The 17,932-nt window shown below is 34.5% G+C and overlaps 1 protein-coding gene across 1 annotated transcript; it reads left to right on the top strand.

Moving 5' to 3' along the window:
- The first annotated feature begins 1,385 nt into the window (after positions 1 to 1,385).
- Positions 1,386 to 13,007, top strand: LOC110804429 (probable inactive purple acid phosphatase 29). Its single transcript, XM_056837835.1, has 3 exons — positions 1,386 to 1,621; positions 3,475 to 3,844; positions 12,652 to 13,007. The coding sequence occupies exons 2-3, from the start codon at positions 3,535 to 3,537 to the stop codon at positions 12,684 to 12,686; spliced, it is 345 nt and encodes a 114-aa protein (XP_056693813.1). The 5' UTR covers positions 1,386 to 1,621; positions 3,475 to 3,534; the 3' UTR covers positions 12,687 to 13,007.
- The last annotated feature ends 4,925 nt before the right edge of the window (positions 13,008 to 17,932 follow it).

Raw genomic sequence — 17,932 nt, 5'->3', positions numbered from 1 at the left:
ATAGCTTGTCACAACGCTTTCTTCGTGTGAGACAGGCACTTATTTTTTTCAAAACGATTTTGAAGAAATATTTTTTATTCAAATGAAAAAATTTATCATTAAAAAGTAGATAATTTTACATATATAAATGTAACTTTTAAGCATTTTGATTCAACTTTTACTCCGGTGTACAATATTTATTGTACACCCATTACAAATAAGAATTTGTGTATTCTTTTTGTTATTTGACTTGAAGAACAACAGAGATTATCCATTACAGATGGTAAGTAAATTGCATGACTTGCATCTACAAGCATGAACAGCTTGAATTTGTCACCCAGCTTTCATTGTTGTGCACCAGTCTGCATTTTTTGTTTGATCTTGCATTTCTATCTCCCTTAAGGGAAATTGTGTTCTTTTTATGTCAGTAACTAGATTAGGTCATGTGCATGTATGAGTATTCTAAAATTAATTGTTTGAAATATTTATCTTCTTGAATTTACTGCATAACTAATTTTTATTTTATTTATTGAACTAAAAAATTCATGATCGATTTTCGGTTAAAATGTTAAAAGACATCAAAATTTTCGAAATACACCAATTTTTTTTTTGTAGTGTTCTCAATCTAACGTCCACGTCAGCAAGAAAACAAATTTTTTTGAATGAGTTAGCAAGACCACCAACTCAATCACCGACCTTACTTTAGCACAAAACACCACCAAATCAATTGACGATTTTACAAGAAAACTCGTTTTTTACAATGACAAAAGTCGTTGCAAAAATCACTTGTTATCGTTGCGATTTTTCTTTTTTTACAACATTAGGATCATCGCATCTAAGGGCGTCGAGAATTGCTTTGTATTGCAACGACACCCATGTGCTAACACGTTTTTTTGTTAATAGTTTGTCAATGAGTCGGCGATTTTGAGGAAAAAAAATCGCTAGCTCAAGCATATATTTTTTTTCTTCCACTGTTCCGATTTTTAGAAAACTTAAAATAAAATATGAAAATCTCATCAAGTATTTGCAGATTTTGTTGTCAAATTCAACATGATTACATAATAGTGTGATTTTTTTTTTTTTTTAAAAGTTCATGAATCAATCAAAATCCCAGGACTTTCAAAATCATAAAATGAAGAAATGAAAACCAACAATAATACCGAACGAGTCCGACAGAAGGATTTTTTTTTTGAAATCAGGTGAAGAAAAGTTTTATAAACTTGTGCTAACTTATACGAACTTTTTTTTTTTTTTTTGAAGGAAACTTATACGAACTTAAGAAGTATTACTATGATAAATGACTTGTTTTGAAAATTTTGGCGACATTTTAGCCGGAATCGGTAAAAAAAAAGAAAGGGGAAAGTGTTCAACATTTAATTTCAGACTTGCCCCCTTTTTTGACCGATTTCTACAACTTGAGTGAGTCTTTACTTGAATTCAATGGTGACTACTTTTGGAGTTTTGCAGTCAATCCAACCCAAAATACAAGTAGCAAATGGAATAAGACTAATCAAATCAATGCTCTCTATTTTCATCACCACAAAATAAACATCAACCAAATACAAGTAGCAAATGGAATAAGACTAATCAAATCAATGCTCTCTATTTTCATCACCACCAAATAAACATCAACCAATTTTGGGTAATTATTCTCTAACTCTGCTCTTCTTATTCATTCATTTATTGCTTTATTTTTGTTCTTATTTTTCATTCCAAATCTGACAACTTCAATTATTAATTTCTGTAAATAGTTGCAATCCCAAATCTTACAAGTGAATTTTTGAGGAATTATTAGTAATTTCAAGGATCATTTAAGAAGTTATTGGATATTTTTGGTTATTACTATAACCTTCTTTGGTCAGCTTGGTAGGTGATAATCAATGGTGGACTGGTAATAGTAATGAATTTGTATGAATTTTTGTGAAGGAAATCTCATGTATTTGTTCATAGAATCATGGTCATGAAATTCCATTGCCAAGCGCCCAAACATGTGTCTTAGTTTATTACAATATAGAGATTTTGAAATTTTACCAAGAAAAAGAGATGCTTGGGTCATAGTTTTACTTTTGGAGGTTTGAAAATTATATTATTACTACTGAAGAAGTTGTTGTAATTCCTAGTTACTAGAACGAACCCTTTTGGTCCGTTTGATAGGTGGTAATATGGTGGAAATGGTAATAAGTTTGTATAAAACTTTGTAATGGTGCCCATGTTTGTGGTTGTGGAACTCCATCCCAAACATCTTCTTTGTTTATGTAAATTCCATTTTACTTGAGTGGTTTGTTTACAAAGAAAATAGATGTTTTAAAAGTGGAAGATCATTACCATGGACATTATTCCTCATAAGATTTCATATGTTAGTATACCATTGACACAATTTACTTGGATGCCACCTAGCTTTGTTGGTTAAAGTCATGGGGGTGGTCCTCATGACCCGTTGTCGAATCCTCGTCTGCATTTTCCCTTTGTGGCTACACCAAAAGAACATTAACTCTATATTTTATCGCCTACCAACTTGACCGTTCTAGTTACTATCCTTCCTGCATTCGTAGCCTAGGATTTAAATGTAAGGTTGGTCACCTTTCATCTAGTTATGATGGGAAAATTCTAGTTACTAGTTACTACCTTCTTATTTTTTAATGGAAAACACATTTTTAGAACGCGATTACTTTTTCTTTGTTTTGTTCCTAACCAGAAAATTTAGAAAGATTATGTAAACTGGAAATGGAGGGAAAGGATGGATGTAAGGAGATAAAGAGGACGATGAGGAAATAGGAAGAAAGAATACTGTTTCACCCATAGGAGAAGTATTTCCTTCCTTAGTTCCTTGGGAAAACTAATTTCCACCCTTCACAAACCAAACAAAGGAACTGGAAATGAGGTAAACTAATTTCCTTAGTTTGGTTTGTGAAGGGTGGAAATTGGGACAACCACTTCTCCATAGAAATGTTTTCCAAACACTCTCTTGTGTCATTTGTTGGGTGGAAATGTGAATTTCATTTTCCGGTTTGTCAATATCACTGATAGGATACTTTTTCAGGCATTTCAATTGAAACTTACCCGAAAGATTCTTCCCCCTCAAGTATATTTGGTGTTTCATAATGACCTCTTCATATTAATATCTTCAAGCAACAAACTGATATTTGTATACTCTCTTTATATACATTTTTTTTTGGTTAATAACGAATAAATAAATTTTAGATTTCTAAGAAAAATTATCAATCTATTGGTTTAATTTTTGCATTTCTGTTTCTTGTTTGCATCCAATCTGATAGAGTCTTATTCCCGAGGGAAATCCATGGATTATGATCAATGTGGTTTGGTGTTTGAAGTCCAATCTAATAGAGCCTTAATAGCAATGTGTGTGGTTCAATTTAGTGAGTTTACTCATGGCATTGCAAACTGAACTTTCGCTTTTGATGCTTCATATTGTTGCAATTAATGGTCTTCCTGACTCGCACTAAAGAGTTTCGTTTCTGACTAATTTGCTTGCAGCTCAAAAATTCTGGCCTCTTTTGGTAATTGGGACGAAATCAAAAGCAAAGATAAAAGGCAATGATGGTGACTCATCTGTTTAATAAGAGAGCACATGTTTGTGCATTTTCTGGTGTGAAGACCCTGTTTGTGATGATTACACTTTGTATCTGTACTGGACCAACCTGTGCATTTTCAACACCATTGAGATTTAACAAAGAGGGGGCATTTAAGATTTTGCAAGTCGCAGACATGCATTATGCTGATGGAAAGATCACACCATGCTTGGATGTGTTGCCTAATCAGGTCAAGGGATGTTCTGATCTCAACACTACTGCTTTTATCCAGCGCATGATTAAAGCTGAAAACCCTGATCTTATTGTCTTCACTGGTACCTCTCCTTGCTCATCATGTCATTACATGTAGCCTTTTTTCCCCCATTAATTTTGTTTGCTTTAATTGGAGAAAAAAGTATTTCAGTAATTATTTTCCTAAGTATCTTTGCTGTTTGGATATTTCAGTAATTATTTTCTTATGCACACTGTTATAGTCTTATAGGATCTTCAGATTGAATTGTCATATATATTCGTATGCAAGTGGTATTGTTATAGGATCTTTCGATTGATTTTCCACATAAAATGCAACCATTGGAAGTATATATGAATATGAATTGATAGTTAGGAGAGAGGTTGATAATTGACAGAGTTAAAAGAAAATTAGAGAAGATATATGGTAATTGAACTTGAACGGGGAGAGACTGAAGGAACGGTAGAAATGGAACTCGTAGTAAGGTAATTGAAAGGTTCGACACGGAAAGTTTTAGAAGTGTTGTTATGGCAGAAACTGGAAATCAAGTAATCAGTAAGTTTTTGGGGAAAGCGTGCTGTAATCAGAAATATTTTCCTAGGATACCAATATCAACTGAGTGGGAATATTTTCATGGGAAGCTGATACCTGTACAGTTTCGGGGAATAGGTGATTTCAGCATAGCCTGTTTTAGTTGTACTTTTGAATGAATAATTCAAGGACTAGTTGCAAACTCATATATACATTACGTGTTTAATACTCAATTTTGACAACGGTAATGTACTTTTAACTTGTAGATGTTTCATGACATAGTTCTTTACATGCTTCCCTTTTGTGGTTCGTAATATACTTTCCTCGTTAGAAATTACAAGGCAGTTCACTGCACCCAGAAAAGGAGGGAGAGGGGAAAAAAGTGTTTGCTTCTTCATCTGTGCAATGAGAAGGGAGTACAGAAAAGGATTAGATTTCTGATATATGCAAAAGGATTTCTACCTTTTTTTTGCTTTCTAGTCTGCGGTTAGGTTAGTTTCATATCAGGTATTTGGTATTATAGAATCAGAGCTTCATCTTTATAATCTATCATGAATTCATGATGACCTTGCTTCTAGCCTTCTTCTGCTTGCACTCCATAGCCACTAGATTGCATTCTAGCCCTTCTATAGTTTAAGTGCACGTTTGATCTTCCTTGAGAAGAGTATGCGTCATTGCAACTTATATGTTGATTCTGAGTTTTGATGATGACAACGCAAACTTCCTAATCGTTGTTTAAGTGTGTTTTTGGAATGCTAAGTTAGGGAGTGCCTGAGTAGGACAAACTAAGCATGTGGAACAAACACTAAGCAATGCATGGAATTTCTAAAGAATCGATCAAGTCTGCATATGAAGGTTGTTCCCAAGACAGTTGTTCCCGAGACAGCAGGAACAGCTGTTCCCAAGACAGCGGGAACAGCTGTTCCCAAGACAGCGGGAACAGCTGTTCCTAAGACGACTGTTCCCACGACGGCTGTTCCTAAGACGGCTGTTCCCAAGACGGCTGTTCCCACGACGGCTGTTCCTAAGACGGCTGTTCCCAAGACGGTTGCTCCTAAAGCAGGCTGATCCTCAACGACTGATCCTAAAGCAAGTTATTAAGGGTGCTCCTCATATAGTATGAAGATCATCAAAGTTCCGGAGAAGGAACAATGTATGAAGCATTCAGGTGATGCTTCAAAAGGTGCCAACATAGAAGCTACAACATATGAGTTTATGTTTAGATTTTATGTAAGTATTTTAATAACGTTTATGCATAATATGGAACAAAAGGAACACGTGTGTTTTAATATGTTTGAGAAAATAGTTTTTGTAAATAAAATAAAGTTTTATAAAGGAAAATCTTTTGGAAAATAAATAAAACGATTTTGAGAAAATCAACATTGGATTCTGATTTAGAATTCCTTGTTTTCCAAGAAAAGGTTTTTACTTGTTCCTAAAACTACTCCCACTATTTTCTCTAAAATTGAACGTGTTAAAAGTGGTTTGAAGAAGTCTCCCTGTTTCTCTCAATCAACGTGCACGTTACTGCTCCCAGTAACTGTTAGTGGCCGTTGAGGGGAACATGGGAAACTGACCAAGAAAGTTCTTCTATAAAAGGAAAAGGTTTTTCATTTCTCAAATCACAACTGACAACGTGCAATATTTCTAAAGAACTTAAGAGTTTTTATAAAAAGTCAGTTTGCGAAAGAGCGTGTTCCTAAAGTTCCTTTATTGTACATAAGCTTTATTGAATACTAGAGTTTTCATAATTCGAGTTGTAATTGTGGGGTTAAGGATCGAGTGATCCTTGAGTTGTGGGGTTAAGGATCAAGTGATCCTTGAGTTTTGAGTGTAAGGGTTGAGTGATCCTTAAAGTGACTTAGAGTCAAGTCAGCGAGAGAGTGTGAAAGGAGCAAGCACAGTAATCAACGGGGATTGCTGTGAGGAACTCGTGTTCAAGTGGAACTCGAGTTATTGAGTGTGTTGTATTCGAGCGATTACAATATATAAAAGAGTTTGAGGTTTTCGCTTCTTGATAAGGATCAAGAAGTTTCCTCAGTTTTCACATTCTTCGTACTAATTTGTTAGTTGTTCCTTTAATTTCTAAATTCCGCAAAGGAACACCCTAAGTTCAACGAAACAATTCACCCCCCCTCTTGTTAGTGTTCCTACTGGAATATCATTATATTTAATCAACTTTTGAGACTTAAATAGCTGTAAGCAGACTTGACTTGTATTGACACTCAGGTCCTTTGGAGCAAGAGCTCAGGTGGTAAGTGTTTCTGGACTAATACAGTAGTAGAATAAATACGTTCATTCGTGTCATTTATTTCTGATGCAATGATTTCTCCATTGTGTAAAATTAAATCAAGTTAACACACACAAAAAAAGTTGGATTTTGAGAGTCAACTTTTTTGTTATCAATTGCAAGTAGACAAAGTAGTCATAACATAAGATATGCTTAGATAAACTGGTTATTTTCTCTTTCCTTAATTTCATCAACAATACGGAGTATATGTTAACATTTTTCTAAGAAGTCATGCACACATGAATTACAGGGCCGGCCTGGTCGTTATCGTTTTTTGTTTCTAGTTTTCTGTTTTTTACAAACTTTAAACCAAAATATGAAAACCACAAATAGTACGTAGTTTCCACTTTGCATAACTTGTAACTTAGTATAGAATCTCAAGCAGTTACAGAGAGAATTAGGAGAAGAATTTGTTTTATTAATCAATATTCTCGCACAAAATGAAATAATGCAGAACCAACTGCTTAAATACAGCAATGATGCCAGCTCATCAAAACAGAAAGTAACAAACTCTCTAACAGAAATATAACTAACTGATATTCTGTTTTATAAAATAATAAAATAAATATATTAATTCCTATACTCCCCCTTCAAGCTGGACCTTGGAAATAAGTCCTAGCTTGGCAGAAAGTTGCTTATGAGGAGAGGAAGCCAATGGCTTGGTAAGGATATCAGCCAGTTGGTGAGAACTAGATACATGAGCTGTGTGAATGAAACCAGCTTCAACTTGCTCTCTGACATAGTGCATGTCACGTTTCAGATGCTTGGTTTTATCATGAAACACAGGATTCTTGGCCAGGTGCTCAGCAGAGATGTTGTCACAGTGCAAAGTAATGGGTAAAGGCACAGTGATTTGAAGATCCTCAAGCAAACCATGAATCCAAACAAGTTCACTTGCAGCTGCTGACATACTTCTGTATTCTGCTTCAGCAGAAGATTTGCTAACACTTCTTTGCTTCTTGGTTTTCCATGAGATGAGGTTGGGGCCAAGAAAGACTGCATAGGCACTAAGAGACCTACTACTGAACTGACAAGAACTCCAATCAGCATCACTATAAGCTGATAAAGTAGGATCAGCATCAGCTGAATACCAAATACCATCAGTTAAGGTGCCTTTAAGATACTTTAGAACATGCAATGCAGCACGCAAATGGGGAACTCTAGGAGAGTGAACAAATTGACTTAAGTGCTGAACACTGTAAGACAAATCTGGTCTGGTGATGCCTAGGTAAAGCAATCTACCAATCAATCTTCTGTAAATATCAGGTTCAGCAAGTAGATCACCCACATCAGTAGAAAGTTTAAGGCCACAAGATAAAGGAGCAGATACAGAATCACAGTTTTCCATACCAGCATCAGCAAGTATATCTTGAATGTATTTCTTTTGAGAAAGAAAAATGCCATTCTTATTCCTGTGCACCTCAATACCCAAAAAATAAGCCAGTTGACCAAGATCTTTGATTGTGAAAGCATGATCAAGGGCTATTTTGACTGCTTCAATTTGAGAAGAAGAGGTGCCAGTGAGTAAAATATCATCAACATATACAAGCAATACCAAAAATTCACCATCAAAAGTTCTAGTAAAGAGAGAATAGTCCTGGGTGGATTGTTGAAAATTGAGGGTTTTCAAGAATTTGCTTAACTCTTTGTTCCATTGTCTAGAAGCCTGTTTAAGACCATAAATTGATTTTCTGAGTCTGCATACTTCTCCTGGCTTAGCTTTAGTGTAACCAGCAGGTGGTTTCATGTACACCTCCTCATCAAGAAAACCATGAAGAAAAGCATTGTTGACATCAAGTTGACAAAGAATCCACCCCTTCATTGCAGCAAGTGCAATTACAATTCTAACAGTAGCCAATTTAGCAACTGGAGAGAAAGTTTGAGTAAAATCCCTCCCCTCAACTTGTTGATATCCAATAGCAACCAATCTTGCTTTGTGTTTATCAATTGTGTAATCTGGATTCAATTTTGTTCTATAAACCCATTTTGAACCAATAGCTTTTTTGTCCTTGGGTAGCACAGTAAGATCCCAAGTATTATTGTTCTCGAGAGCTTCTATTTCCTTGTCCATAGCCAAGATCCAATTTTCATCATCCTTAGCTTGATTGTAATGTTGAGGATCAGAAGAAGTGGAGCATATAGAGAAAGCAAGAGAATCCCAAACATCAAAGTTATGAAGAGCTAAATCAAGTAACCAATCAAATTCAGTTGAAGCTGTATGAGTGATATGAGGCAGAATAGAATCAGCAGAAAATGACAAAGATTCACTGTCATTAGGAGCAGCCAAAGAAGTTCTATGAGGTACATAACCTCCTACAAAATCAGTAAGAACTGAAGATGGTTTGATCTGTCTGGTAGATTGTCTGGTAGTTGGATTTGAAGGTAGAGTAATTGTATTAGAAGGTGGATGAGAATGATCAGATTCTAAAGAATTAGAAGGAAGAGAAGGAGAAGAATTTTGAGAAGGAGAAGAATTTGTGTTTGGGGAATCAGAATGTATAAAGTGATTAGAAAGAGTTGGAGATGACTGAGAGATAATAGGAGAGTTGGGAGAATTAACTGAATGATTATAGTCATTGATGTGATTTGGAAGAATAACAGTATTATCAGTACCAAAATGAACTAGAGAAGGAGGATTAATGACAGGAACAGAATCAGGTTTAAGACCATATGGGAAAATTGTCTCAAAAAATATCACATCCCTGGATATAAACACCTTGTGAGTATCAAGATCATAAAGTTTGAAACCTTTGTAGCCAGCAGGATATCCAATAAACAAACATCTTTTTGCCCTTGAATCAAATTTGTCCCTACCAATATGATTGTTGTGAGCAAAACACAAACAACCAAACACCCTTAAGGCATCATATGCAGGAAGTTTATTGAATAATACCTCAAAAGGAGTTTTCAAACCCAAAAGTTTGGAAGGAATTTTGTTGATTAGGTGAGTAGCAGCAAGTATACATTCCCCCCAGAATTTTTTTGGCAAACCTGCATGAAACCTTAAAGATCTAGCAATTTCAAGAAGGCTCCTGTGTTTTCTCTCAACCCTGCCATTTTGTTGAGGAACATATGGAACACTTTTTTCATGTATAATTCCCTTGTTTGCAAAAAGACTCCTACATGACTCTTTCACAATTTCAGTACCATTGTCAGACCTGATTCTTTTAACTTTTGTGTTGAACTGAGTCTCAACCATGGATAGGAAATCAGAAACAATATTCTCAATTTGAAGTTTATTGTGTAAGAGATAAGTCCAAGTTGACCTACTGTGATCATCAAGTACTGTAAGAAAGTAAGAGGCTCCATCTAGGTTTTTAACCTTATAGGGACCCCACAAATCCACATGAATCAAATCAAAACAGGCATTTGCTTTACTTGTACTGACAGAAAAAGGCAATTTGTGTTGTTTAGCTTTGTAACACACAATGCAATTGTATTCAGAAACACCTTTACAAAACTCAGAATTTACATGTTTCATTTTGGACAATGAGGGATGTCCTAATCTAGCATGTAACAAGTGTATCTTATTTGAATCCAACTCCCTAGCCATAGAAAAACCAGTGGCAGTTTTGTTTGGTAAAACAATCTTATTCTCATCAAGCTTATTTACATCAGCAATACTAGACACAGTATTGCAATATGGTTGCTGATGAAGGGTACCTTGGTCAGCAACACTTGATAATATGTTGTTTGAGGATGCAACAAAATAATACAGGCCATTTGTCTTGTTTCCAGCACCAATTAATTCAGAACTAGCAGGGTCCTGGAAAACATATCCAGTAGCAGTGAATACAACTTTCACACCAGTGTGTTCAATAAGTCTGCCAATGGATAATAGATTGTGCTTGAAACCTTTAACCAAAAGAACATTATGCAGGACCAATTTAGCACTGAGGACAGTATCTCCAATAGTATCAACAACTAATTGAGAACCATCTGGTAGTCCAACTTTAATAGGACTCAAAAGCATCCTAATATTGGTTAAAATAGTTTCATCATAGGTCATGTGATCACATGCACCAGAGTCAACAATCCACAGACATTCATTATGCATTTTATTTACAGCACAGTTGAATGAGTGAGAAAGAGTACCTGCATAATTGGCATAAGAGCAAGTAGCTCTAGTTGCATCAGTGTTTTGAGGTTGTTTGTTATTCATAACCTTCATAACTTCTTGGCAAATTGCATTCAGCATATCATTATTCAGTACTCCATTGTCACCATCAGTATTTCCCAAAGGTTCATCCCCAATATCAGCAGAGTAGTTGACATTAGCTGCAAGCCTACCACCAGTAGAATTACTCCCCTTGGAAGCCTTAATTGTGTTGTACCAGTCAGGATAGCCAATAAGCTTGAAACATTGATCAACTGTGTGTCCTTTTCCTTTGCAATGAGTACAAATACGATTCATCTTTTCCTTTTTGATTTCTTTCCAATCTTTCTTGCCTGTTCCTGTATTGTACTTCTGTAATTGAGATTGATTTCCTCTGTAAGACTGAGCAGCCATAGCACTGCTTGTCATAGCATTGCTTTCTGTAGTTGCACCACTTAGTTCTTTATGTTTTTCTATTTGTTGTGTGATTGAAAAAACCTTGTTGATGCTAGGCAAAGGATCCATTGACAAAACATTTGTCACAGTGTTATCAAAACCTCCATTCAATCCAAGCAAGAATTTCATCATCTTATCTTCTTCCTCAAACTCAGCAACCTTTTTCATAAATTGACAGCTACATTGCAACATTGCTCCACATGTACAGCTAGGAAATGCTCTTAAATTTTGCATTTCATCCCACAGTTTCTTGAGCTTACCATAATAAGCCACAATAGTCATATTCTGCTGTGTCAGATTTTCAATTTCTTTCTTTAGTTGATACACTAATGGACCATTTGATTGTCCAAATCTCTCATTCAATTCACACCACAGATCAACAGCATTATCAATATAACCAAAATCATCAGCTAAATCATGATTCATTGAGCTTAAAATCCAGCTAACCACCATGAAATCAGTTCGTTTCCATCTCATATAATCTTTGTGATTTACAGCTGGTTTTGTTATTTCACCATTTATGAATCCTTCTTTATTTTTAGCTACTAAGGCACGTTTAACATTTCTACTCCATCTAACAAAATTCACACCAGTAAACAACACAGCAACCAATGAAGAAGTAGGATGATCAGAATTGGCAATGAAATATGGATCAGAATTGTCAGCATTACCTCCATTGTTGGTGTTGTTGTGCGAATTGTCACTTTCAGAATCAATAATCGCCATTTCAGAAGATCCAGAAGATCAAATTACTTCGAGAAAATGCAAGAAACTTCGCAATCGCACACGCAAATCGCAAGAAATTTCGCACCAAAATTTCAGAAATCAAACACTCCTAGTTTTGATCTAAGAGCTGATCAGAAGAACTCAAATGAGCAAACCTAAATCTCAGAATCAAGATTACTTGCTCTGATACCATATAGAATCTCAAGCAGTTACAGAGAGAATTAGGAGAAGAATTTGTTTTATTAATCAATATTCTCGCACAAAATGAAATAATGCAGAACCAACTGCTTAAATACAGCAATGATGCCAGCTCATCAAAACAGAAAGTAACAAACTCTCTAACAGAAATATAACTAACTGATATTCTGTTTTATAAAATAATAAAATAAATATATTAATTCCTATACTTAGCGTATGTATGGAATATTATGCTGAATGAATGTCCATGGCTGTATAGTGTATACCTCCCATTGCATAGCTTTTATTTTGATTAATTCATTTATATTTCTCCTTATTACAGCCTACATTTGTGGATGTGAGTGCTACTTGTTTGGTTTTCGAGATGCATCTTTAATTCTTTATACATAATATTCGACTTTGACAGTTAATATTATGAGTAAAATTATACCGTACACTTTGTTACAATTCAGTTGATTCTATTATAAATACCAAATACTTGTTTGCTTGATTGATTGATTTATTTATTTATTTATTATGCAGTAGGAAACATGCATGGGTATAATTTATCTGTTCTGCTTCTGGTTGTTCATTTGGTCTGTTTCTGGTGATACAGGAGCCCGTAGGAAAAAGCATATTGATGGTGCCTAGACTTTGAAACAACATATATACTCATCTTGTTATAAAAATAATAGTGTTTACGTGTATACTTGAAATATAGATACAGAAAAAAGAAGTTTTCTGGATATGTAATCTATTGAAGGTCTCATTAAGCTCTCTTATGGGGCCTGAAGTTTCAAATATTGTATCGTTTAAGGTTCACGATGTTTGTTTACAACTTGTTTTTACTTAGTTTTGAGGCGTGTTGAATGGTTGTAAGCCTGTAACATCAACATTTTGAACCTCTACAGTGTCTAAGTTTTCTGAATTATCATTTATATATACCAAGTTGTTGGATGATTTACATGATAATTCTATACCTAGTATTTAAAAAGGATAATCATGGATAATTGAATGACACATGTCACCCCATCTTTATTCCATACGTTTATTTTTATTTTTAAAATTTTTCTTTTGTTGTTTATTATACGAAATAATTTACAGCTTCAATTCCGCTTCTACAGTTTCACTTCATCTTCTTCTTTAACACTCAATATTAATTCATCATTTAATTTATTTTTTTCAACTTCCACCTTTACAGTCATATTATTCCCACTAAAATCACAAACCTACAATAAAATTAGCCACTTTAAAAGACGGCTAAATAACCACTATATAATTGCCCGTTCTTCGATCAGGCTTAAAAGCTAGTTTTGTTTAATCAGACTTGGTTTCCACTTTCTAGTTTCATTTGTTCGTTAATTAGTTTGATTTTTTTCTTTAGCTAATTAATAATGATACCAAGTATTCATGTTCTGAAAATAAATGACAGTTTGAATTGATTGTACTCCGTATTTTTAGCACCATATCTCCATTAGCCGAAGTCTTTCTGATCTGCCAGCTGAGCCATGATATGGTCATACGGAGCACACAAACTGATAATTAGTGCATGATATGGTCATTTTTTTAAAAAAAAGTACTGTAATACGGATCTTTTCCCAAAAAGATTATAGTTAGCTCGATATATTAATAAAGTTATTTATCTTTTAATGGTAGTTTTTTTTTCTTTAATAAAATTACCTACCGATAATGTATAAGAGAACCATATAACCCTTCAAAAAAATGTTACACCTTCAAAATTATTTTCTAATATAAAATGTTCGAAGGATGTTAAAAGGTTACACCGATGTACAATAAAATTATTTTACATCGGGTGCACGAAAGAACTTTTGTACAAAGTATGCTTATTCGATTTCTTGTGTTCGTTTTTATTCAGAATGTTGGTCATTTTCACGTTTGTCAATGCACAACTTTGATCATTAATATTTTTAATTATCTTTAATAAAAATACAAATATATGATCTTTTGAAAATACACATTGAGACGAATCTAACAAAATCTCATGTAATTACCATTTACCTTGGTATAAATTGCCAACAATAGTTAAAATAGAATAGGTGAATAATGTAAAAAGTCTTAACAAATACGAGTATTAAAAAACGGAGAAAGAATTTGCTATAGGAGAGGGTTTGTGTAGGAAGGAGCAAAGAAGCAACAATAAACATGAGCTAGCTATGCCGGTCAACCAACAACCGTATGTGTTACAAACTTACAACAAGACCATATTAACCTTTTTATGTGCCTTCAAACCAACATCTGAAATTTGCAGCTAATTAAAAAACAGAGAGTAAAATTCAACCACTCAAGGTCGTCCAACTTGTTGATGGGCATTGACATAAACAGGATCACCGGGATAAACGACCTGTTGCCCGGGATAAACCACTTGTTGACCCGGATAATATGCCGGTTGCTGAACTACTACTTGTTGTGGAGGTGTAACCCTACCAAAAATGCTTCCGAAAAAGGAAGGAATAATCCCTTCCAGTTTTCTATGATTGATGTCTGGTTTTGCTGCTTCGTGCAGTGCTAGAGGACGGGTGGCTGAGGCGATATAGGCTAGCATTACCATGGATATCAACACCACCATATATTTTGTAAACTGACTCATTTTAATTTTGGGAGGCAAACTTGAATTGGATGTTGATGTTGATGTTGATGTTGATGTTGGGATTGGGATTGGGATTGGGATTGAGATTGGATCAACCATATATATAAACATGGATTTTTGGATTGGTTAATAAGACGTGGTTTCATGTTTCTTTTTTATTTTAATCTTAGTTTAATTATAATTTCTTTAATTTAATTAGTCAGACAACTTGGTTCCAAATACTCCCTCTGTATTACACTTGTCTTTTCCGTATTTATTTAAGAGATACACTTGTCATTTTTAGTAACTTATCAATTCTACCATCTAATTGAATAATCTATCTAATATATCATGTGTCCCACCACTCTAATAAACAAATAATTTCATAACTACACCCCACCCCCTATGACATGATCCCCACTTGTTTTACTTATTAAAATATCTATCTAACCCCACTTGCTTTATTACTTTATTTCATTCAATTGTTCTTCTTAATACCCGTGCCCGACCAAGTGTATCTCTTAAATAAATACGGAGGAATTATAATACAATTACATTTTAATTACAGATATTTCATGAAATACCCCCGTGTTTTGAAGTAATTCACCAAATGCCCATCAAGTTCCAATAATTCACCAAATACCCCTGACAATTGACTTAATGCCCTAAATACCCTTACTGATAACGGTCTGTTAGTCCGCCGTTAGCCTAGTTTCATAATTCACCAAATGCCCCTTTTTAAAAAAATTATTTCACCAAATACCCCTATTATTAAACTTATTTCACCAAATGCCCCAACCTTCAAAATAGTTATTCTGATGTTCCAACGGCTAGTTTTTTCGTTTGAAAATTAGTCGTTGCTTATTGTTTGCTTATGCCTTCTTGATCCACTAAAGTCGTGATAATATCTAAAGGCTAATTTTGAACAAACGTAATACGAAGAGAAAATAAAAATGTTGATTGTGTGTTCCACTCAATACAAAGCTACGCAATTTATAGGTATCAAAATAACAAACTAAGCCTTATAATAAGGGAGAAAGATACTTATGAAATGAATCCAAGCAACAAAGAAAATCATGTTCTGATTAACGAGTGGATATCTTGAAATGACAATTTGTACATTAAACCCAAGGCATAATCCAAAGAGAAGCTAGTAGGAAACTTATTCCTGATTTACAGTTACGATGCCAATTATGAGCTTTGGATCTATTGAATTTACAAGGAAATTTGATAAGCATCGACTCATCGTACACAAATTCAACTCCACTGCTTCAACCCAGGGACGGGAAACACTTGAGTAGAATCTCAAAACCAGTTTCGAGTTCCTGTTCTAATATGGTCAGTGGAGGAACCAATCTCACTATTTTCCTTTTCCAGCAGTTAATATTAACAATTTAACATTCCTGAATTTCGACAAGCATCAACTAGCGGACCAACTTGTACATCCAACTCTATACCAATAATAAGACCCTGCCCTCGGACTTCTTTCACATGTTGTTTGCCTCCCAATTTCTTTGCTACGAGTTCTCCGAAGTCTTGACCTTTCTTTGCTAAAAGTACTTGCTTGCTCTCTTGAGTCCTAAGTTCTGCCTGTCCATCCCAAACCATGACATAAATAGGATTAGCCTTTCTTCATTTCAAAATCAAAGTAAGATGCCTTCTATTGACATTACAGTATCAACTTTTTCTTCATTTGGTTCAAGTCCTATTGCATCTTACTGTTTCCCCTATTTTCAGTACTTTCTCCTTCGTCTAAGCTTCCCCTGTATTGTCCTTCATGCTGCTGCCCCCTGTTTTCTTGCTCAACTACTCCCTTGCACCATCTTAGATTGTTGCAAGGATCACACTTGTATATAGTACAACCTTTGTGGATTGAGTGTTGTATCGGAGCTTCAGATGACAAATTTCCTATCACAATATCAAAATTGGTTAGGTACTCTAATATATGTGGACTCATTGTGTGTGGATGATATGAAACAAAACTCATGACACAAATCTAATGCAATTAGCAAAGCAAAGAAAAACAACATCTAAATTACAAGAAACATTCAGAAAGTGGGTTTTTATAGCCAAGCAAGACCAACATCTACTTTTCAAACGAAAAAACTAGCCGTTGGAACATCAGAATAACTATTTTTAGGTTTGGGGCATTTGGTGAAATAAGTTTAATAATAGGGGTATTTGGTGAATTATGAAACTAGGCTAACGGCGGACTAACGGACCGTTAAAAGTAAGGGTATTTTGGGCATTAAGTCAATTGTCAGGGGCATTTGGTGAATTATTGAAACTTGATGGGCATTTGGTGAATTACTTCAAAACTCGGGGGTATTTCATGAAATATCCGTTTTAATTAGATGGTAACGTTCTCCAAATATAAACATAAAATGTATTTCATTTTTTATAAGCCTTTTTATTTAAGAACCAAGTTTAACAGCGGTTTGAAATTAAACTAGTTAGTGCCCCGGACGTTGTCCCAGTTTGTTGAAAAATGGATAAATTATATTATTATGTAACTCGTTTTAAGTCTAATTTGATATGTTCGATTACAACATATTTTGCTTTAAATATACCTTAATAAATTTTATCATGTAAAAATTAGTAACTCGTAAAATTAATGATTGATTAGTGATTTGAGACTATTAAGGAATAATTGAGATAATTTTTCTAATTATATTGACTTAGTTTATACTCCGTACTATACAATGGTGATCCTCCATAGGAGGATCACCTTAGACACATCCAATGTTGTACACCCAAACAAAGCCTTAGAAATCAATTCTCCATACGTTAAGTGTATTTGGTGAAAAAACCAATAATCTCTATAATATAAGGGAACTCATGAGGTCATTATGGTAAATGGCCTTTTGGTGTCCCCTTATAATTTTCAAACACCTTGGTTTTGGTCTTCAACCTAATAAAATATAATATTTTTTCATTTTTCTCTCCCCAATACCAAACTCAACACGAGGTTGTCTAGGCCGCTGGTCACCAGCGACAAAATCATCCATACCCACCCAAAAAAAAGATTGGAAAAGATGGCCCACCATTCATTTAAGTGTTGCTAACTTGTTATATACTGTCATCGGTAATATAAATATTGTCATTGTTGTATATATGTTTAGTTAATGTATTAAAATACTGTCACAATCACCCAACAAAAAGGAAATGAAATGAAATAGAAAAACTAAAGGGACCACTTAAATTAATGGGTAAAAGTGTTACATATTAAATGAATGGGTAAAAATATGTTTACGAAGTGTTATATAAGTAGTGGCATCGTTTGCATAAATGCTGTCATTGTTATATTGAA

Source organism: Spinacia oleracea, chromosome 1 (genome assembly GCF_020520425.1).
Source record: "Spinacia oleracea cultivar Varoflay chromosome 1, BTI_SOV_V1, whole genome shotgun sequence".
NCBI classification, from domain to species: Eukaryota; Viridiplantae; Streptophyta; class Magnoliopsida; order Caryophyllales; family Amaranthaceae; genus Spinacia; species Spinacia oleracea.
Note: the sequence above shows the minus strand (reverse complement) of the source record. Positions and strands in the feature narration are given on the sequence as shown.

Coding starts and splice junctions, on each gene's coding strand:
- LOC110804429 (XM_056837835.1), top strand. CDS start 3,535: ATGATGGTGACTCATCTGTTTAATAAGAGAGCACATGTTTGTGCATTT. Junction 3,845..12,651: donor TGATCTTATTGTCTTCACTG/GTACCTCTCCTT, acceptor CTGGTGATACAG/GAGCCCGTAGGAAAAAGCAT.